General features: G+C 40.8%; 1 protein-coding gene across 1 annotated transcript in view; it reads right to left on the bottom strand.

The window, feature by feature from the left end:
- Nucleotides 1-24,143, bottom strand: part of CBLB (Cbl proto-oncogene B) — a 209,836-nt gene that overhangs the window by 38,827 nt on the left and 146,866 nt on the right. The window contains exons 8-10 of the mRNA XM_033942334.1: nucleotides 21,675-21,806; nucleotides 5,487-5,687; nucleotides 1,880-2,065 (exon numbers count right to left, since the gene is read on the bottom strand). Of these exons, the coding sequence (XP_033798225.1) occupies nucleotides 1,880-2,065; nucleotides 5,487-5,687; nucleotides 21,675-21,806 (519 nt within the window). The remainder of the gene's footprint in view (nucleotides 1-1,879; nucleotides 2,066-5,486; nucleotides 5,688-21,674; nucleotides 21,807-24,143) is intronic.

Here is a 24,143-nt window from a genome sequence, read left to right as displayed (position 1 = left end):
TGTCCTTCTCCCTCAAACTAGAAAGTGCCAGACAGGTGAGTGTGAGTGTGTGTGTGTGTGTTTGGGAGGGGGGGGGCAAGTTGGCGGAAGTGTGAGAGCCGAGAGTAAGATGCAGTCAAAAGCTGACAGCCGCTGGATTTTCGAAGTGACCTTATTACCTGTTTTCGTGTGCTGTAATTTTTCAGCACTGCTGATATATCGCACACAAAGAGGAAAGGGGTGATTAGAGCCATACGCTCACCAGCACTAGCGTCTACCCCAGTCCAGCAGACTGACGACCGTTTCTTCACGGCTTTACTAACGATAGCACAAGTATCCGGAGGATTGGACAGCTGAATGTAGGCTTGGGAGAGCCTATTGCCCTTTCGGGCCTTGAAACATCGCTATCACCTCCGCTTATCCTCAACCCTCCGTGTCCAGCTTCAACCAAGGCTCTGGGACAGGAGACTTGCGATCCCGGAAGTGGATATACAGGGTCTCCAAGCAAGGGCACACCATCAACAGCAGAACAGCTGATGTCTACAATCAAGAGAGCAGGGATAGTACCCGCTCCAACAGAGGCTTCCTTGAACGATATCTGGCAACTACTACAATGAATGGAGGCTAAAGTGGCCAAGTCCACAGAGGAGGTAACCAATATTACAACTAAATTGGATACTTTAACCAAGACTGTAGACTCGATGAAAATGGAGTTTGACGTCCAGGCCAGGCAAACACAGCAAGAGATACTACATTTGCAGCAGTTTAAAGCAGCTAAATTAAGGATAACATCTTAATTCACAGAAAACTGGATAGAAAATTATAACCGGCGGTTAAATCTTTGTTTCCTGAATTTTCCTTTGGCCCCAGGTGTTTTACCTATTGATTTTCTTAAAAGATATTTCTCTGAGAAATCTAAAAATTCCCCTAAATAATATTCCTTCAATTAATAAAATTTATTACTTGCCAAATAAAAAGGCTCCGCAAAAAGAATCAGGAAAAAAGAATGGTCAAGAGACTCAGATTGATTTTGAAAATGTGTCTGCACTTCTTGAACAAACTTTAACAGTCAACACTGAAAGAGCCACTCTTTTGGTGACCTTTATTTTTGAACAGAAGGCTAATCTGATTTTGAAATTATATTTTAAGAATTCTCAGAAATTATTAGGGGGTCAGTAAATATGGTTATACCCTGATGTTTCTAAAACTACTCAAGAACAAAGAAAGGATTTCCTCTCTTTACATCAAGAGATAATTAAGTTGGGTGCTATATTCCTTCTTGCATATCCCCCCTATTTTAAAAAAGACTGCTCCCCCACATGTCAAAACTAAGCTACACTTCTGTTGAGCATCCCTAATTATTTTGAAAAGTTGGGTTCTATGATACCAGAGTTTTGAATTATGAATACAGGGCAGACCAGCTTGCAATGCACTCATGGATTTTTAAATACTCATTAGAAAAGGAATGTCCTGGCATCAGAAAGTGTTTAGGAGAATCAGTACTTGGTAAACTAAAATTCTGAGAATAGAAATTTGTCAGTATAGGTCAGTTGATGTGACAATTACTATGAATTTTTTTTTTTAAAGAAAAAATTGAATGCGTTTTTCTTTTCTAAACAATTCCATGCCATTCTTTAAAAGATATAGTCTCTTAGCAGAAGTCTTTTTCATCAAATAACTGGTTTTGACTTTTACAGGAACCAAAGAACAAAGCTTTGGGCTCAGAACTTCTAATTCATGCCACAAACAATTATCTAGCACTAGAGCTCTCAGGCACAGAGACTATAGCTTGAATAATGGAACAGTAATGGTAATACATTTAACATCATATCCTGCAGCATAGACTATAGACCATACAGAGCTTCTTTCCATCCAATATCACTTTTGTAGCAGTATTTACCTTTGGTGAGCCCGTAGGGCTGGCACAGGGAGACCGAGATACTCCTTTCTGAATAAGGTCTAGTCGCGGGGGAACTGGTGGCAAGCTAAGATGTGGCATCTGCAGGGGATCCAGAGGTGGCTTTCTTCTCTGAGTAAGCGGTGAGGAGCCTGGTGATGTCACTGGTGAATTCTGCCTATCATTACACTTCAAACATAAGAAAATCTAAATGTTAATATAATACCTGCTAAAGGTAACTAACTGTGCTATCTGAGGGCAGCAGGCAGATATTCTCACTTGTGGGGTGACGCCATCCATGGAGCCAGGCATGGACTGTGCAAAAATATACTGCCACTTTAAAAAAAAGTCTTGAGACTGCCTGTACCGCTCATGAGTTGGTGCCTTCCTGCCCGATGTCAGCTCGCAGGATCTTCAGTTCAGTAATAAAGCTAGGAAGTCAACTAGGGGACGAGGGAGGGTTGTAAGAATATCTGTTTGCTGCCCTCGGATAACATCTGCTACAGTAAGTAACTGTGCTTTATCCTAGAACAAGCAAGCAGCATATTCTCACATATGGGACTCCTTAGCTGCCAGGAACATGCCTCTGAGAAGAGGGTTGCTGGTAACTACCATGAGCCTGGTGAAACCACAAGGGTTGGAGGGAAGTTGGCATCTAAATGGAGAATATATTTTGTAGAAATACTTGACTGAATTGACTATCATGTCTGGAATGATTTTTCAAACAATAGTGGGATGTGTAGGTATGAATTGAGGTCCAGGTAGCTGCTTTACAGATGGCCTCAATGGGAATGGAATGTGGATGAGCTACAGAAGCCGCCATTGCTCAAACTTTATGTGTCATGACATGGTCTCCAAGCCTGAGCCCATCTTGAGCATAGCAAAAGGAGATACAGTCTGCTAGCCATGTGGAGATGGTTCTCTTGGTGACAAGAGTTCCAAGTCTGTTTGAATTAAGACAGGAATAGTTGAGTGGAAGCTCTGAGAGGTTTGGTGTAATCCAAGTAATAAGCACGAGCACATTTACAATCCATCGAGAGTGGGGTCTTGGAAATAAGACAGGGAGAACTATGTACTGGTTTAGATGAAACGCAGATGACCTTCAGGAGAAACTCGGGATGGGTGCAAAGAACTACTCTATCATGGTAGATGGTTGTCTAAGCTAGATCTGATACAAGAGCTGACTCAACATGCAGACGGGATAGCGATAAAGGAAGGTTGCTTTCCAAGTAATAAGAAGTTTCAGAGATGAAGTCGAGAGTGGCTCAAAGGGAGGCTTCATCAGAGTGGAAAGGTCCCAAGATACAGGAGGAGGCTTGATTGAAGGTCTGGAATGGAAAAGGCCTTTCAAGAATCTACAAACTAAAGGATGTACAGACAATGATTTTTGGCAAGTGGAATACGAAAAGCACTTAAAGCACTGAGATAGCACAAAAAATGTATAAGTTTGACATGCTTAGAGAAACTCTAAGAATAGCTTCTTAGCTCCGCAGAAAACTGAGAACTGAAGGTCCTGCCAGCTGACATCGGGTAGGAAGGCACCGATGCATGCACGGTATGGGCAGTCTCAAGACTTAACGTGACTTTGCACTGTCCGTGCCGGGCTCTGTGGATGTCGTCACCCCACACAGAGAATATGAGAATATTCTGCCTGCTTGTCCTCAGATAATCATTTTTACACAGTGTACAGTGCAATTTAATATAAGGACATTTAACTCAATGCAAGGTCAAAATAAATATATAATATAAGTCAGAAAGGTACATGAGAAGGAGAGCTTTCAGATAAAACACATACTTGAAGTCACAGCATTTATAAAGTCTATAGCTTTCCAACCAAGTGAAGCAAATCCAAATCTTTGAAGCACTTTTGCTATTCAGTCCAATGAATTAGAATTGCTGTTAAGACATTTGTACTAAAATAAACATTAAATCTATCATTGTTAGCACTTACTAGTAACTATTTGTAAAATTTTGATACTCATTTTAACATTTCTGGTTCTGTTATATAAACTAAGGCATAGATCAGAGCTTCTCAAACTTGTCCTGGGGACTTCACAGTCAATCAGATGTTAAGGAGATACACAAGGAATATGCATAAACTTGCAGGTGGAGTTCCCTAATCTATGAAAATTTATCTTATGCATATTCATTGTTGATATCCTGAAAACTTAACAAGCTGTATGTCCCCAAGACCAAAACTTTATTTTTTGCATCTTCTGGCCTCCAAATTATATTGCAATTATAAAATAAGACAATTGAAGAAATTTGAAGATTTTAAATGCAAGTAAAAATTAATCACAGTAAAATGAGGATGCTTACTTGTAGCAGCTGTTCTCAAAGGAACATACAGTATCAGTTCTGGGACATTATCTAATGAGCCCAAGGTCAAGCATTATTTACAAAGCTGCAGCCCTATCCAGTCTGCTCTACTAAATATGTGTAGGAGTTCCTGAATCAGCAAAGGTCATCTCAATTCAATATTTAGCTATGCAAGGAGAAGCTTCAGAAAAGGAGATTTTTTTTGCTGGTTCTTTTATTAATTTTATAGTTAGGTACAATTTTGTTGTCTTTAGCTTTTATTCTTACAATATCTGATTTTCACTTTGGGCTCAATTTTGAAGAAAGTGGGTACTATGTTACTATGTAATTCAGTAAGCCAACTCCTACCCACGAAGAAAGGAATGTTTTGCAGGACCAATATCCTGCTTTCCTTAGAGAACACCTGTTACAGGAAAACAACTGTGCTTTCTTCAAGGACAAGCAGGATATTATTGTTCTCACAAGTAAAAATCACTGGCTACATGTTTTAAAATAAAAAAAGGAAAAAACATTTAGTTTGTGTCTGCTATTCAGTAGGCCTAAATTAAATGCACAAGTTATTCAGATAGCAGTTAAACATTTGCCATTACTTATTATAAACCTGAAAAGGTAGAGAAACACAAGTCTGAGTAAATGTCCTGTGATTAAAGCCTGCAATTTTGAGGTGACGACAATGGATTAGCCCCAAGTAGATTTGAACAATGCTGGATATATATATTAAAACTCTTGTTTTTCCATTCAGCGGTTCTTCTGTCCCTTGGTTGTGCATGTAGCTTTATTGTTTGAATGAATAAGGATATCCTTCCTATTTAAAATTGGCATTCTTTTCCTATTTTACGAGTGTAAACTGCTTTGGCCTGCTTTTTGGAAAGGCATAATTAAAATGGACTTTGGAAAATCCACAATTTATTTCTAGGATAAGCAGCTTAAAATCTGTTCTACTCTTCGGATCTTGCCAGGTACTTGTGACCTGGGTTGGTCACTTTTAGAAACAGGACACTGGGCTTGATGGACCTTCAGTCTGTCCCAGTATGGCAACTATTTTCCTAGGCAATATAGTAAATTCAGTAATAAACATAAATTAACTATATCCTAAACATTCCATTTCCAAACCATGAAAAGGTTAAATTATTTAAATATCCTTTATCTGGTTGTACTGGGTATCACAATTATACAGAACAGCAGGAAGATGATAAATCTAACTTTGTAAACAAGCCTTATTTTAAATTTATTTTCCACCCATCAAACCAGTCTGTTTTTCCAAAGATAGCAGAAATGCATAAATTATTACCTTTCTGACCGAAGCCAACCGGTTCATCATTAAGGATTCCTCTCGGTCATCATCATCATCGTAGTCCAGCATGGGTATAACAAAACTATCCAAAACACTACAGCACCTGTTCTCATCTCTTGGGTCAAATGGATCTACTATAATTGGTTCTGTTCCTTTGATCTCACACCGGCAGAAAGGGCAGCCTTGGCCATCAGACTCCTATGCAGGGGCAAAAAACAGACCCAACTCATGGGTTTTTACAAGCTCAGCAATGGTGCAATCAGTAACAGTTACAGTATGCCTCCAAATACCAAATATTTTCTACAATATATAGCTAGAATGCATTTTAACTACAGTCTTTGTAGTGGGCAGAAAAACTATGAAATAAAATGTTAAATTTCACGAATTTATGTATTAGTTATTCAATTTGGTTTTTTAGCCCATCCTCCCAAAGGAGCTCAAAACAGGTTACAAATCAGGTAGGTACTCAAGCATTCTCACCTATCTGTCCCAGCGGGCTCACAGTCTATCTAATATACTTGGGGCAGTGGAGGATTAAGCGACTTGCTAGGGTCACAAGTAGCAGCACGGGGTTTGAACCCACAACCTCAGGGATTAAGGCTGTAGATCTAACCATTACACCACTCTCCTCTTAAACAGTGTTATATAGCATATTTCCTTTTCTTCTAAAAAGCCTAAAACCTAAAAATACATGTTCATAAAACAACAGGAAATTTCTTTTAGTCTAGTTATTGAAAAGCGTATTATGTCCTTACCTTGATAATATCTTTTCCAGTAGATAGGTGAGACATTCTAGACATGCGGCCATTGGGAGATAACCCACATGTCTAGAATGTTTCACCTACTGCACTGGAAAAACTTATCTGGGTTGTAAAAAAAATACTTAATGAATAAGGTCCTCTTTTACTAATCCTTGGTAGAGGTTTCTACTGCGACCCAGTGTGCTAAATACTCCGACAGGCGTAGGAATTCTATAAGTGTCGGAGCATTTAGTGCTCAGGGCCAATTTAGAAACGTCTACTGTGACTTAGTAAAAGGGTGGGTAAATGTTATATTATACCACACACACCATATAGAATAGTTTCTTTACAGCACTGTAAAGCTTGATTTACATCTAAAGTACAGAGAAGACCAGAAAACAAAGTATGATAAATAAAATGCTACATTGGAGTGGGCAACCTTCAGCCCATGAGCCAAAGGCAGCCCACTACTGAATTTTATGCAGCCTCCCAACTATGGGATTCATGCACAGAAAACCAAATTTGAGTAATTTTAAAAACTGCATTTTGCAAATATTTTCAGAATAACTATTCTAGCAGTTTGTTTCCATTCTTTTTAGTAAAAAAAAACAAAAACAACAACAACCTTTTACTCTGTACATTTCCGGTTTCAACATTTGCACAATGTTGCGGCTAGGTAGAAGTAGTAGTATATAGTGTTTACAGTAGTTCAAAATGTTGTTCCGAGGGTGCTATGTCAAGCCTGTTTATCAGATCGTGTTCATGGTTACTTTGAAACCATTTGCACGAAATGCCAATTACTTATCGCAGGGGTGTCAAAGTCCCTCCTTGAGGGCCACAATCCAGTCGGATTTTCAGGATATCCTCAATGAATATGCATGAGATCTATTAGCATACAATGGAAGCAGTGCATGCAAAATGATCTCATGCATATTCATTGGGCAAATCCTGAAAACTCGACTGGATTGTGGCCCTCGAGGAGGGACTTTGACACCCCTGACATTGCATAAAGTTTAAGATTCTTCTGTTAACTCACAATACTCTTTTAAAAGGACACTCCATCCTATTTGTCATCCCATACAAGCTGTCTCATTCATCTATATCAGGGGTCTCAAAGTCCCTCCTTGAGGGCCGCAATCCAGTCGGGTTTTCAGGATTTCCCCAATGAATATGCATTGAAAGCGGTGCATGCACATAGATATCATGCATATTCATTGGGGAAATCCTGAAAACCTGACTGGATTGCGGCCCTGAAGGAGGTTCTTTCAGATCCCTGATCTATATATAGCTCTTTCTTTCCCACCCTTGGCACAATCATACCTTGATTCCACACTTTTTTTTTTTTTTTTTTTAATCTGGCCCTTTTTCTCTGGAACTCAGTACTTCATGATTTATGTGTAGAGCAATTTTGAAGTAGATTTAAATTGGCTCTTAAATCTTTTTTTTACTACAGCCTATCCAGATCACCTTAGTTAGGTGAGCCTTTATATGACTGTCAGCATATCATGGTGGATATTTATGTCTTTTATTCTGTGTGATTGATGTTCTTTGTTTTTCTGATCCTATCCAAATAATGGAGTCCCTACATGTTCTAGTATTTCATTTAATAGTGTCTGAGGATCTCAAGTTGGTAAAACAATGTGACAAGGTGATGGCCAAGTCCAGAAGGATTGCTTGGCTGCACAGTGCACAGAGAAATGCTCAGAGAAAAAAGGAGGTGATATGCCCCTATACAAGTCTTTGGTGAGACTACATATGGTATGCTCTTTCAGCTGTGGAGGCAGTTATCTTGCCAAGGATGTAAACAACTCGAAGCTCTTCAGAAAAAAAGTGACCAAAATAGTATGGGGTCTATGCTACAAGACTGGTGAGACTGACAATCAGTGCTGGGCAAAATGGTAGAGACTATTATAAAGAACAAAATTACAGAACATAAGCATGAATTACTGAGATAAAGCCAATATGGATTTAGTCAAGGGAAATCTTGCCTCACCAATCTACATTTCTTTGAAGGGGTGACTAAACGTGTATAAAGGTAAGCCGATCAATACTATCTGGATTTTCAAAAGGCATTCAATAAAATGCGGGTCGGCTGGGGGGGCGGTCGGAGGTTCTTGGGGGGGGGCGGTCGTTGGAGGGAGGGAGGGGGGTTTGCGTCGAGGGCAGGAGGGCCTGGGATCCCTCCTGCCCGTAATGTAGTGCGGGGTGGGGGTAGGGGGTCGCCGTGGCCAGGAGGGTTTGGGCTCCCTCCTGGCCCGATATTGTCGGGGAGTCGGCCGGGCAAGAGGGCTTGGGCTCCCTCTTGCTCCGATCGCGGGTGCGGGTGGGAGCGCGTGCGAGCGGTCGTTCGGGGTGGGGGTGCGAGCGGTCCTGCTGGGGGGGGGTGAATCGGGCGTCGGGCGGGGTGGGGGTAGGGGGTCGCCGTGGCCAGGAGGGTTTGGGCTCCCTTCTGGCCCGATATTGTCGGGGAGTCGGCGGTCCTTCGGGGTGGGGGTGCGAGTGGTCCTGCCGGGGGGGGGGGGGGCGGGTAAACGGAGAGTCGGGACAGCGCACGGAGAGTCGGGGAGGGCGAAAGGAGAGTCGGGGCGGGCGAAAGGAGAGTCGGGGTGGCCAGAGGAGAGTCGGGGCGGGCGAAAGGAGAGTCGGGGTGGCCAGAGGAGAGTCGGGGCGGGCGAAAGGACAGTCGGGCAGCATGCGCGTTATACCCGTGAGCGCGGTATACAAAAGTTTTTATACATAATATTGTGGTTTCTGCGCGCTATACCCGTGTGCGCGTTTTACACGGGTGCGCGTTATATCCGCGAAAATACGGTAATACTTTGATTTATCAGTAAGGAAGATTTATTAGTTGTTACAAGATAAAGTTTTAAATAAATCTACTGCTAAGAAAACATTGGTAGCTATGCCTTTGTTTGTTGCATTTGTCATGCTTCAATTAACCATTATCCTTTCACAACTATCTTTTACCTCAGCCTTCTCACTACCAACTAATAGCGAGAGAACCTGAAATAGACTAGATTCACATTTCCCCAGGCAATGCACACCTTCCCTCCAGCTTGCAGGGGTCAATATGCCTTACCATCAGGGCCTATCATGGGAACAGAGGAAGCTCAGCAGAAAATTAAGTAGATGGCAAGGGATCTAGCCCCTCTGTCACAGATTCAGATGAAATGGAATCCACTGAACAAGGTCCCTCTTAAGATCAAGAATGAACAACCAAATTTATATTGAGCATTTTTCTGTGTGACTCTGCACAGCAAGAGTTGCTGTAGCAAGTGAATGTTTGCTTCCTACATATATGTGTGGTGTGCTGCTGAAGCCGAATTGCCTAAGACCAATCTAGATCTGGAACAATTTCTTATGGAATTTGTATGATATTTTTTTTCTTAGCAGCAGTGGCTGGAGAGTGTTTCCATTACTGTTGAGGACTGCACTGCTAAAGTGAAAAATGCTGATATGCAAAAAGGAGATTCTATTTGCATGATCCACTGCATAATCACATGATTGTTGTTGTTAGGTGTCATCGACTCGTGCTCGAGTCCTAGAGACTTGATTAACTGCAATTAAAATATTTAACTGCATGATGATTAATTGCATAATGTGTCCCCCTCATATTTCCTCTTGCACAGTAAAAACGATAGACAGAAGTAAATTCTCTGAACCGACATGTTTCAATTACTAAACTGAAAATCATTCTTCTTACTTTGTTATCTTTTATTTTCTAATCATTTTTACTCCCCGACTCTGGTTCTGCTTTCCTATCTCTGTGCTGTTTCCAGGGCTTCCTGTCCATTCACTATTTCTTTTCTCTCCTCCTTTCACCTTCATTCCCTGTCCCATATCTATTTTTCACATCCGACTGTCTTCTATTTTAATGTCTCCTTCTCTAATCTATCTAGTTTCTAGCTCTTCTTCCCTTTCCCTCCACCTCCTCCATTCTGACATCTATGTGCATTTCCTCTCTTCCTTTCTCCTACCTCCTGTTCCTGTCCACCATCTCCCTTCTTTCTTCCTTCCATAGCCCATTTCCAACATATGTCCCTCTCTTCCCCTGCCATCCAGCATCATCCCTTTCTCTCTTCCCAAACCATCCATCAATGCTCTTCTCTATCAAGCCCTGCAACATCCAGCATCAAACCTGTGTTTCACTCTCAATCATTCAGCAGCACTCATCTCTTCACTGACACACTGTCCTGCCTCCATCTGTCCTCCTCCCCTATCACTATTACTATCACAAAAACCATCCCTCATTGTTCCATCTGTCTCCCCCCCCCAATATACTGCATTACCCCCCATATTATGCACTGTTCTCGCTCTCCACATCTTTCTCCTCTCCTCCCCTCCTAGCCATGGCTGCCTGCAGAGGAAGAGCTGAAAACCAATTCCGAGTCCTCTAAAGGCTGGTTCAGGGCTCCATGTCTGACTAATGCCCCACAAAATTAAAGAGTAAAAACAGTGAAAGGGAATGAGGATAGGGATGCCAAATGGGTCCAGATCAACAGGAACAGACTAAGCTGACCCAGTTTTTCTTCTTTTGCCTGCATAGACTTGTAAGCCTGCCTTTGTTAAAGAAATTGAAATGATCAAATCTACAGTAGTATAAGTTAAATGCAGGCTTGACTCAGCTTACTCTTGGTGATCTTTATTTCTGTACTTTCAAGTGAACTCACATGACAACCATGTTGCTTTATCTGTAGAAGGTAGATTCAAATGTTACTACTATAGTTATGGAATGACAAGAAATTGAAGATGTTGATTATAAGAGATACTTGGATTGCTGACTCTAGCACATGAACTGGGGATCTTAGTGTCCCATGCTCTTCACCAGCAGGATTAAAACAAAAATTCCCCTTAAAAAGAACAGGAAGATATCATGAGGAATGTCTGTCTGTAATCATTACCACAGCCTGAGTAAACGACTTACAATATATTTCAAAAGAAAATAACATGTTACTGTGTAGGTTCAGGGACCTGTGGAATTTTGGAGTCCATATGTTCTTATTTAGACTGAGTTTGCATTGGAGAAATTTCCCTTTGGCTCCGTGGAAAATTTCCTAGCATGCCGATTTTAAGTTAACAACATTCCTGTACCTAGTTATTACATTATTGCAGGACCAGTTCCAAAACTTGAGCTGCTGCTGTAAGGGCCTTGGGGGGAAGAAAGAGGGACATCCCTATGACCAGGCTTGCATTTCTGGTTTCTGAGAATGGGGAAGAGATAACCAACCAGATACAAATAGCTTGAGCTATAAGGAGACTGTAGCTAGAAAACAGAATAGAAGCTGCAATTTGAGCTTTACTGACAACCTTCCCTCTACCCTGGACTGATGCTTCCCTGCTCCACACAAACATATTTTCAAATCATTTTTGGATTTGCTGGCAGGGTTGGCATAGAGGGAAGGGGGGGGCATGGACCAGGATATCTTTTTCTTATCCCAGTTCGAAGTCCCTTCCTCAGCTTTTCAAATTCAAATATCTTTTGGATTCGGAAGGGGGGTTGCTGGTGCAGTAGTAATCCTCTGGCACTGCCCCTGTCTCGTCATACTGTTCCTCTGCCACAATCTACCCTCTGTGACAAAACTTCCTGTTTCTGCTTGGGCAGATGCAGAGGAACAGCGCAAGGAGGCAGTGTCGGAGGTTCACTGCTGTGCCAGTAACTGGTTCAAAGACAACCCCGCAAAAGATAAAGGCGCGCGCCGACAACTGAGCGCAAAACGGAGGCGCGCGCCGAAGAAAATTACAGTTTTTAGGGGCTCCGACGGGGGGTTTTGTTGGGGAGCCCCCCCCAGTTTACTTAGTAGAAATCGCGCCAGCGTTGGGGGGTTGTGGGGGGTTGTAACCCTCCACATTTTACTGTAAACTTAACTTTTTCCCTAAAAACAGGGAAAAAGTGAAGTTTTCAGAAAAATGTGGGGGGTTACAACCCCCCACACTCCCCACAACGCCCCCACAACGCGGCGCAATCTCTACTAAGTAAAGTGGGGGGGTTCCCCCCCACGTCCCCCCTGTCCGAGCCGTAAAAACTGTAATTTTCTGTGGCGCGTGCCTCCGCGCTGCGCTCAATTATCTGCGCGCACCTTTGTCCCGGTGCGCTTTTGACCTGACACCCAGTAACCTTCCTTCACAATTCGAAAAGATATTTGAAAAGGTGAGGGGGGCTTTGGACTGGGGTGAGAAGAAGGAAACATCATCCTTGTCCATGCCTCCTCCCTTAAAAAAAAAAAAAAAAAAACTCCCGAACTTGCTACCGAATTCAAAAAGGTATATGGAAACATAACAAACATAAAAATCAGCTTCTAGACCGCATAGCCTTGCAGATCTATGCGATTTACAAAAGATTACATCGACTTACAACAGAACAATCTGGAATTTAATTACCCAAAAATCTAGAGAATAAGTAAGTTTTCAAATGTTTTCTAAATTCCAGATATGAGAAAGACATAAGTGATAGTTGTTTGAATTCTTTGTCCGAACTGGCAGCCTGATATGAAAGCACGCATTCATGAAATCTTTTGAACTTACAACCCTTCACCGATGGAAAAACAAAAAAAGCATGAGCTTTACGTGAATGTTTTTGAGTAGCAAAGGAAAATTAATCAATCAAATAATCTAGAGATTGATCCGACAAGACCTTATAATAAACACAACCCAATTTAAAAAGTTGAGAAGGAAAAAACATCCTGATCCACTCCTCCTCCCAACACCAGCCCTGCCAGAGGAAGTGGGAGAGGATAGGGAGACAAGACAGCACATTTTGGAATACAGGGAAGGTGGGAGAAAGCAGTGCTGCATGTGGGGGAGAGACAACGATGTGTTAACAGTTAAAACATTTTAGCGCAGTTAAATATTTAACGTGTTAATCATGTTAACATGTTAAATGTACAGCCCTACTAATTTCTGATGACATCTGGAGACAGAGAAATAGAAAAAGTGAACCTGGCAATATGTGTCCTCAGAACCTATTTCTAAAATCATGCACACGTTAATAATTAACTAAAGTTTCCGTTCATTCAAGACTTTCTTCCATTTGATTATGTTAAGAACACATATTATGGAGAAGAGATGCTATTGAAAGAAATTACTCATTTAATTCAAGAAATGATTCTATAAATCAAGTCTGCCTATAGATAGACACCAATATCGGCACTGATTCTACAAAACTTAGGCGCCCATTACAGAATCACGCTTAACATGTTTACACAGTGCTCAGCATCCTAACTTATTAGGTGACCCTAATTTATGCCAGGGTTTTCTTTACCTGTTAGGCGCCATAACCATGCCCACTTTTAGCGTAGGCACTTTAGGCTAGGTGCCTACTTATAATCGAGTTTTTTGAGTTGGCACCTAATTTTCAATTAAGTCCAATTAAAGCCGAGTGTGAGGTATTGAGTGCCAATATCGATACCAATTAGGCCTACTGATCAATTAAGTTAGGCGCATATATCGGCACCTACCTTTAAGCAAAATTTAGACACTCAAGGCCTTAGTTCAGAGATTACAACCATGTTGGGGCAGTCTTCAACCCATGAATTGTTATATGGAAATGTGATGGCAGATAAAAGCCAATGGCTCATTTAGTCTGCCCATCCGCAGAAACCATTCTCTCTTCCTCTTTCTAAGATTTTGCATGTCTATCCCATGCCTTCTTGAATTCTGACACAGTCTCTGTGTCCACCACTTCTTCCGGGAGACTGTTCCACGCACCTGTCACCCTTTCTGTAGAAAAAGTATTTCCTTAGATTATTCCTTAGATAATTCCTATCACTTCCTAACTTTATCCTAAGCCCTCTCATTCCAGAGCTTCCTTTCAAATGAAAGAGACTCGTCTCATGCGCATTTACGCCACGTAGGTATTTAAACATCTATTATATCTTCCCTTTCCCGCCTATCATCTACAAAGAGGCAAATCTTAAACGATAGCCCTTCAGCAATATCATTCATAAAAATGTTAGAAAGAACAGGCCCAAGAATAGAACCTTGAGGCACACCACTTTCTGTTTCCAAACCTTAAAAAGAGTTTGAAAGGGTGACAACTTTCGAGCGATTTGGAGGCAATTGCAAGAAAGGAGCAGTATTTTAGTAACCAGATATAACACATTTTGGAATAGTTATAGAAACTTCAGACATGACGTACCAAGTGTGCTGGACTTAAGGGTGCACAAAACCGATTTCTGCTTAGATCTGTAATTCATCAAGTCGTTAGGACTTGAACACGAGTCAATCACACCTAACTATGTGGAATAACGTGTAAGTTTCATGGCTCCACATCATTCCTTTCTTGGTTGGGCTGAGAGCTTTTCAGCACCCCCTTATATCTTTAAAATAAGAATGTTGGTGTTCTTTCAATAGTTTATACTAACAGGAAATGCTCAGATAAGCACAGCTGTTACAAAACAGTGGCTACACTGAAAGGCCAAACTTCAGATGTCACATTACATCATTTTCATAAGCTATCATGAAAATAACAAGTCCAATTTACACTTTACGAGAGAGAAGATATTGAAGGTAATAAAATAAGACTCTCTCTCTCTCTCTCTATCCTTACTTGATATACCACCTTTCTGTGGTTATAATCAAAGCAGTTTACATATTATATACAGGTACAAGATCCTTTATCCAAACTTCTAAAAACCAAAAAGCACCGAAAACTGAAATTTGACACAATCAAATTTCCCCAGCGTGACACATACTGAAGCTAATACATGTTTCTCCTGTTCTCTGAGCAATTCAAATCGGAGGGCTGGAAAAATGGCAAAGAAAGCTTCAAGTTCCACTCAGGGTTGCAGAGAGAGAAGCAGAAATGGAAGTGCTTATCTCTGTCAATAGCATAGAAATTTGAGGTATTGAAGAAACTTGATCACGGTGTATCTGTACAATGACCAACTAAAAAGTTTGCTGGCAATTTTATGGTCTGTCTTTTTCTGACTTAACATTAGTGCTGCCCGATTAAGGAAAATAAATTTTGATTCGATTCAGGCTATTGAATTGGTTTTGATTCGATTCGATTTGATTTTCCTGCCCAATTGGGTGTTGTTTTCAAACATCCTGGTGGGTTTATTTTATAATAATAATAATTTATTTCTTATATACCGCCAAAGCTGTAATAGTTCTAGGCAGTTTACAATAAAGAAGGGCTGGACAATCAGCGAATGGGTACAATCAGCAAAAGGGTACAATCAGTAGATACAGTCAGCGAATGGGTACAATCAGCAAAAGGGTACAGTCAGTAGATACAGCAGCACCTCTCATCTCCCTCCTCCACTCAGCTCCAACAGTACTACTCCCATTTCCCCCACCAACTAGCTGCAGCACCTCTCCTTTCCACCCCCAGTACAAGCAGCACTTCTCTCCGACTAGCAGGGCTCCTCTCCCTTCCCTTCCCCTCCCCTCTGACTAGAAGCAGTACCTTACCCACTCACCTCCCAGGTCTAGCAGCATCACTCCCTCCTCTCCTTGCCTCCTATCAGCCCCCCTCCCTCTTGTCTCCCAGGTCCATCGGCACCACACACCCCTCCCGATTAAGAGGCTCTCACTGGCTTGTGGATTCCCTGGCCTGACTCGGCACTGCCTGAAGTTGTGTTTGACTCCGGAAAAGAAAGTACAAAAGGAAAAAAAAACAGGCGCTTTTTCAAACCCTCCCTGTAACACTAGCCTGTATTAGCAGCTGCACCGCTCTCTCCTTCCGTAGCTTTAGCGAGCCAATTCCCTTCTGCAGCCTCAGGGCCTCTGCTAGGCCGTCCCGCCTCCGAGGAAGAAGGAAGTTGCCTAGCAGAGGCTCTGAGGCTGCAGAAGGGAATTGGCTCGCTAAAGCTACGGAAGGAGAGAGCGGTGCAGCTGCTAATACAGGCTAGTGTTACAGGGAAGGTTTGAAAAAGCGCCTATTTTTTTTTCTTTTGTACTTTCTTTACCGGAGTCAAACACAACTTCAGGCTGTGCCAAGTCAGGCCGAATTCACAAGCCGGTAAGAGGGTTTTAAAAAAAAAAAAAAATGTTTTGAGTGGCAGGATTCATGAGCGCGATGACAGCTGGGCACGGGGAGGTTGAGCCCCAAATCGGAGAGGCCAATTTTTAAAAAATATACATCGATTCACCCAAAGTGAATCGGTGAATCAATTTGAATTGGAAATCGGGCAGCACTACTTAACATTACCATTTCAAAATCCAAAAAAGTTCAAAAACCGAAATATGCCTGGTCCCAAGGATTTTGGATAAATGATCTTGTACCTTGAAGGATTAAGTGACATGCCCAAAATCATTAGGCGTTACAGTGGAACTTGAACCCACTTTCACTGGTTCTCAGGCCACTGCATTAACCATTAGCCTACTCCTCCACATGCAAAGATATTCTTGAGATACAGTACTATACAGAACGTTTTTAAGGGCTTTAGAAAGCATCAATAAGGAAGATGAGGCACAAAGACAAACATTTTTTCCACTACATGTAATGTTAAAGCAGGGTCATTCCTGTGTTTCAAGTCATAGTTTTATAAGCTATGGCTCATATACATAGCCAAGGCACCTGTCCAATTTGACCCACAGAATAAAGCAAAATCAACTACTGCTACTGAGAAGTCCCTTGCTGGCCACAGAGCAACACAGAGGATACATTTCAAGGAGACTTTCTCTACCCTTGAGAGTGTTTGAGTCCTCAGACATTCCATCTATTAAGTATACAAGAGGTACTAAAAAAAAAACAAACCAAATGTTTTAAAACAGCTGTTGTACATAACTTAAATAAGGTCATTCTAACACAGTATTAATTCTGCTTTTATATCTCCAAAGAAGCACATTCAAGTAAATTATATATGAAGCAAAGATGGCTATAATATTATTTCTAAATCATCAGATTATGCAGAATTTTGGATAATATTCTACATGAACTCTGTGCCTTGTTCAGTTTCTTAAAGGACACAGATGTTTCACCATAAGTAAAGATGGTGGAACCTTTCCAAAGGCATGACTAATGAACTATCATGACAGCACACTAGTGACCTATAACAACTGACATTGCTATATTTCTTCATAATCATATTAATTACATAGAACTTAAATACGCAGCAAATTCTGATTAAGCTGAAACATGGCAGTTAATGGAAGAAAAACCTACGGTTCATTTGTCAGCTAAATAGTCACTTGTTAAATGGATTTTAGCTGGGAACCTGAAAATCAGTGTATATAAACTAATTACTATTCATTGCAGTCACTGTTTCTTCACAGCTTTTGATATTACTCTTTATAGGTATTGCTACAGGACACATCATGCAACAAATAATGAAATAGGAAATGGATTAATTATTAACAGGGAAAACAAAAAATAAGATGATCACCTGTGAGCAAATAGGGATACAAGTACTTTCAGTTCACTGCAGGGCAATTTTTTTTTTTTATCAGTGCTGATAAAAATCCATTTCATTATTCATTTTGCTTTACCACTCTACTACTACTTCTTATTTCTATAGCGCTGCTAGACGTACCCAACACACTACAATAAACATGTAAGAAGCAAGCACTGCTCAATAGAGCTTACAAACAGCAGCATGGCAAGCATTCATGCTGGTTGTTCAGAATTTTCTTGGTAATCACAGATCAGAGAATTATGCAGTTTGTGGAGAACATGCTGACAGCATATCAGCTAATAGGTGCCAGAATTCCACTTAAAATGCACTTCTTACATTTTCACCTAGACTTCTTCCCACCCAATACTGGTGATGTCAGTGATGAGCATGTGGAAAGATGTCAAGATATCAAGGTAATGGAAAGCAGATATCAGGGAAATTCAATCCCAGTGTGATGGGAGATTATTGTTGGTTCTTGCAAAGAGAGACAAACGTACACTACAAGTGTAAAAGCAAGTGTCTCAAACATTTCTGAACATGCTGACATCACTCTTGTGTGAGTTAGTAGAGGCGTAAATATATGCTGTAACATGTCTCCTTATTGTCTTTGTGTTTGCTTTCACAGTAAACTCCTTAGCACAAGTTTGGTGTGACACAGTTCATACTTGCAATATTGTGCCGATATGGCTAACTATCAAAAAAATCAGTAACATGCATCTCAGAAACCTGATTTGCTAGCTGAATTTCAATTACAGATCTGAAATCAGCATCATTAAATTAACTAAGAACACTTTTTAAGTTCACAGTAGCAAAGAAAAACTTTTTTTTTGTTGACCAGTGTTATAGTTTTTGTTTTATTTGTATTAGATTTGCTATCTTTTATTATTGTTTATTTTGTGTAATCTGTCTTCACTCATATAAGACATATCAGCTCATATCCCTGGTTTATTATTTTAAAACTTTAACAATCCATCACACATGGTCATCCATCCACTTTTTTCTTCCATTCCTTTTCATTAATATTTTCTACATTGTTAGTTCTTACATCAAACATAATTTCAACATTTTTACATTTTTGATAGCAAACCTAAATTTGCATTTCTCTATATATTTCTTTTTGTTTTGATTCTTTTGTTCGTTGTAAGCCTCAGGACAGTCTGGTTTGGAAATGCCATGATGCTGCCTTGTTCTGTTCCGACCACACTTATTACAGTGACTCATCAAGCCGGGTCTCCATTCCTACTATGCTGTTCAGTCTGCGTCTATAACGCTTGCTTTTAGTAACCAATTACGTCTATTCCATGATTTTTTTATTTGCATCATTTTCATCTCACCCCGGTTTTTGTTCATTTTTTGTCATGGCTTTCAGCAATTTATCATCCTACCTTCAAGTTGTCACTGTCTGTCCTCCATAGTTTTCGGTTTGGTATTATTTTTGCTTTCATCTGCTGTCCTTCACTGGTACGCCACGTCATCAACAAGCAGCGGTGTTCATCTTTCGCTAGATTAGCGGAGCGCAGTCTTTTGTAACTGATGTTGAAATAGTGGAAAGTCTGCTCTTGTGGCAATTTTGTTTTCATCATTTTTAATTAGTATTCTTTGTTACTTTTATTCTTATTTCTATTTTTACAAGCGGGGGCTTTTTTTTTTTTTTTTTGGCAATACACCTTTAATTGCCATAGTTTTGGCAAGTTTATTCTTCCAAGGTTCCTCCATGTATTCTTTACCGGATGGCCAGGTTAATTTAAGAGACGTTTTTACCAACAGTTTTGTGCTTATTCTGGATTTTATATACAGCATATTTGACATTTTCATAATAGATTTCTATTGTTAATTTGTACGTTCCCATATCTCTAGACTTATCATTTTTTAGCACACATTATATAATCCCATTAGGTTAAATCATTTACTTTGCTTAGATGCATTTCTAGTCATGGCATATTGTGCTCAGTCACAAGGCTATAATTTTAAAAAAAGGTCTTCTTTTAAGGATCATATGTTTAGATACAGGACTCTAGAACTCCTCATAGAATTTTTATATAAAATCTTTTATGTATAATTCATTGACATACCGTATTTTCCACTCCATAAGATGCTCTTCCCCCAAAAAAAAAGTGTGGAAAAAAGGGTGCGTCCTTTGGAGCGAATATCCAAATCACCCCCCACCCCGTTACCTTATTTAGACCGTGTCCCACCCCTCGTCCACCGTCACTGCTGCTGGTTGCTTGCTGGCACCGAAAGTAGAGAAAGGTAAAGGCCAGGCGAGTGCAGGGATTCCACGCCACCGGCCTAGAAGCCTTACCCCTGACGTCAATTCTGACATCGGTGAGAAGGTACGAGCCGGCCATTGGCTGGGCCAGTGGCGTGCAATCGCTGCACCCGCCCAGCCCTTCCCAGCAATTCCTTCCGTGCTGGTGCCACGCTACTGAGCAAGGAGTCCTCCCCCACTGCTGCTTCGTTGATGTGTCCTCACAGTGGCAGCAGCAGGAGGTAATTAAATCCAGTGGGTGGGCAGGCCTGGGGAAGCAGAAAAAGACAGAAGCTGGAAGGCAGTGAGGGGGCCTGAGTTGCGGGGGGGGGGGGGAGAGGACAAAAATTGGAAGGCAGTGAGAGGAACATAGGAAGGAGGGAGGGAGGAAGGGACAATTGTTGGGCCTGAGGAAGGAAAGAAATCACCAGACAACGGGGGAAGGAAGAGGACAAAGGCTGGAAGGCATTGAGGGGGACATAGGAAAGAGGGAGGGAGGAAGGGACAATTGTTGGGCCTGAGGAAGGAAAGAAAGAAATCACTAGACAATAAAGGTAGGAAAAATGATTTTATTTTCAATTTAGTGATCAAAATGTGTTAGTTTTGAGAATTTATATCTGCTGTCTATATTTTGCACAATATTTGTCTATTTTTCTAGTTGTTACTGAGGTGACATTGGATATTTAAAAAAGTCATCTGCCTTGACATCTGTGCCCTGTCCCTGCCTGCCCTATGTCCTGTCCCTGCCTGCACTGTCCTGGCCTACCACTAGGCCACCAGAGAGGGGGCAGGATACAGAGCCTGGCAGGGAGGGAGGAACAGGGTGCAGAGCCTGGCAATGAGTGTGGGGTTGGGTGCAGAGCCTGGAAGGGAGAATTTGGCTCAGAATGGGCTTTTTCTTGTTTTCCTCCTCTAAATCTAGGATGCGTCTTATGGTCAGGTGTGTCTTATGGCACGGAAAAATACTGTATATTTTATCTGTTTTTAAAAGTTTTATGTCTATCATTATATCCACATTTTTTTTTTAATCAAACCACCATTTAGGTATGTATGGGATTTCTCCTTTGGCTAGTCAATGCCATTCACGGAAATAGGTCTAGCACCTTTTATCTTACTCAGAGTTAATTATCTGTTATGTCATTCAGGGTTCTTCATCTTTTATCAGCACCTCTTACCCCCACTTTAGGGTTACCATTATTTTTGCATCAGTTTACTCACTGACTTCTCAAAAATTAACAATCATCATACTTTCACTGTTGGCAACTTTCAAGACACCATTTTCTCACTTCATTTGCACTAATATAATTTGTTTTATTTGCATTCATGCATCTCACTTCATGTACTTTAGCTCTCTTATATACATTTTTATTTTCAATTACATACACTCACACAAATTCATGATTATAGGACCCCTGAGGAAGGCATGTTCGCCGAAACATGGACGGTGTTGGGTCTTCTTTACTGAATTTTGGATGCAAACAACTTTGAATAAATAAACCAACATCAAGAACATCTCTTTCCACAGCCTCTTTTGTTTTGCATTCAACTATGTAGCACATGACTCCCCCAAAATATATCTAGCCAGGATTTGCTTGGATTCCTTGAAAATTTGGTGGACAGGACCCCAAACACAAAAGTTATAGAGAAGAAATGTACACACAGTGATCTCATAAATAGGTGGCTACAGAAAGAGGGGATGAGTGAACACCATATACTTTGTTCCAGATTCTTGCCTATCATCTTAAATTGCATCTCATACTGCTTCTAAAACAATGGAAAAACTAAGCAAAATACTGAATGTAAGCAGAATACATCAAAATACTGAAAATCAATTTTCTTGCCAAATAAAGCATGACTGTACCTGCCATGCTGTAAGACAAGAGGTGCACATCAAGTGGCCGCAGGGTTCAATCTTCACATCTTTGTCATTCTCAGCGCAGATTTTACACAGCTGGAAAGTGGAACCCATTTCACAGTACAATTCATATTGCTCCTGGGAAAACAGAAAACATGAGATTTTTGATGTGACATCATCAAATAGTGAGTACTATTTTGAATAGTCTGCTTAGTTATAAGGTACATATGCACTTTGGTGAGTACACAACTTACAGTGAATTTTCAAAGATCAGTTACTACTACTACTACTTTGCAACTGCTAATTCTACAGGTGGAAAAATCTGAAGAGTGGGATAAAATAGGAGAAGGCTGAAGACAGGAAAATATGGATGGGAGATATGATTTATGTCTGGGGTTTTGGGGTAGGATACTTATTTGAAGAGGTTTGATATAACACCAAAATATACACAGTGCCACAAGACAGTTTATAATTTAAAAAAAAATAGCAATTGAAGAAACAAGGAAATTATGTAAATTAAAGAAAGAGGGAAATCTAGGCACTCAAACAGAGGTAACAGAAGAGGGAAAGTAAATAGGAAAGGCATGGCCAAGAGGCTGTGGGGGGAGGAGTAGGAAAGTGGAGAAATAAGGGGTAGAAGAAGGGTAGAGGTAAGGTAAAATCAGCCCTATAAAAAAGGGAGAGCTACCAACCAGCAATGCAGCAGAAGATGAAGGAGAAATGGGGCAGAGGATAAGAGAGGGGAAGGGGGTAAGAGGGTGCTGCCAACCAGCAAGGGGATTACTCAAAGGCTGAATGGAACAACCAGGTTTTAAGAAGTGCCTTACATTTTTTGAAAGATGCCTCTGCGTGGTTGTTAACAGTGAGTGAATTCCATAGGTGAAGACCAAGATAGCTGAAGACAGTTCAGTGTTTGATACCAAGCCGTATTTGTGAGGGTGGTAGAACAGTGAGTAGAGAGGCCTGTGAAGAACATAATGAACGTGTTGGAACACACAGATTAAGCAGTGAGGTCAGTTAGGCAGGGGCGTGCAGAAAGTGACCCTTAAATACAAGCATTAGTATTTTGTGTTTAAATCCAATGGATACTGGTGGTCAGTGATGAGAAGAGTTGTGATACGATCACACCATTGGGCACTGTGAAGAGGTTTGACAGTTGTGGATTGTTTCAGTAATCAATTCTGAAAATTACAAGGGGCAAACATTTCAGGATTCAATAGACTGAAAGAACAGTTTAATACCACAGATGTGATGCATCACAAAAAAAGAGAAATGGATGAGAGTATTAACTTGAGAAACAAAGGTGATGCGAGAAATAGATTGTATCCTTAGTATGCACGCTGTATCACAAATGGGATAGGAACGCTGTAAATAATCAAAAGGCGAAGGGCATGACGTATGGGATTAGGAAGGCATATTTAGCACAGTATAAAAGGAAACAGATAGAATGAAATAGAACTGAAACACTGATTGAAAGAAGTATCAGTGGAGGGAGAAGAGTTATAAAACAAAATCTATACATCATCTACACCTAAATATCTAGGAGAGAGGTACAAGGAATATATTTTAAAAAAGAGTGGGTACAAGGAAAGATCCTTGAAGGACACCATAAGGAGAATTATAGTATAATGAGAGTGTGGAGGGGGACATGGACCACACTTGAAAAGATCTGTTGGAGAGGTAGGAATGAAAGCATTAGAGAATAGTACCAGCGATACCTAGAGAGAGTAATTGTGAGACGAGATCATGATCCACCAGACTCAAAGCAGAGGAGAGATCTGGGAAGACTAAGATAGCAGAATAGGCCCATAGGAGCCAGCTCTATGGATGCTTGAGAGCATCCACGGATGGGTAATTTTGTTGTGTTTAGCATCCCAATCATTTTGAAAAACTGGCTTCTATGAATGGGCCTGGTTTAACATGCACTGAATTTCACTGAAAAAAGCAGTATGAGAAATGTTTTGCTACTAAGACCTTAACAGAAGCCTGCTAAGAACATGATGAATTCACATAATGAAATACGATCTAAAAGACTGGATATGTGACGTAAATTAGAAATGGGCCTATATTACTAGCATCAGCCACATGTAAATGAACTTCTTTAGATTTGAGGCAACAGCAGCATGTTTCCAGAGGGAAGAAAATGTTCCCAATATGAGGCTACCTTAAATAAGGGGAAACTACAGAGGAAGAACAAGGGAGGCATATTTGTGAACAAGAGGTGCAGGTCAGAGATCACAAGGGGACATTTGGAGAGTACTGAAATGTTTCTTCAAGGCAGTGTGGGTGAGGGAGTTGAAGGATGGCCATTTAAACTGGTAGGGGGGATGAGGAGCAGTAGTGTAGTAAAACTATCTAAAAGCAATAAAGAAAGAGAAAGTGATAGAGAGGAAGGAAAGTTCAGAGTTGACTCGGAGTCCAATACACAAAGCTCCAGCAAACAGGTATAATCAAGAAGGGTATTACAACCAGAAC

This window comes from Geotrypetes seraphini, chromosome 4 (genome assembly GCF_902459505.1).
Source record: "Geotrypetes seraphini chromosome 4, aGeoSer1.1, whole genome shotgun sequence".
Taxonomy (NCBI): Eukaryota; Metazoa; Chordata; class Amphibia; order Gymnophiona; family Dermophiidae; genus Geotrypetes; species Geotrypetes seraphini.
The sequence above is the reverse complement of the archived record's forward strand: the minus strand, read 5'-3'. Positions and strand labels throughout refer to the sequence as shown.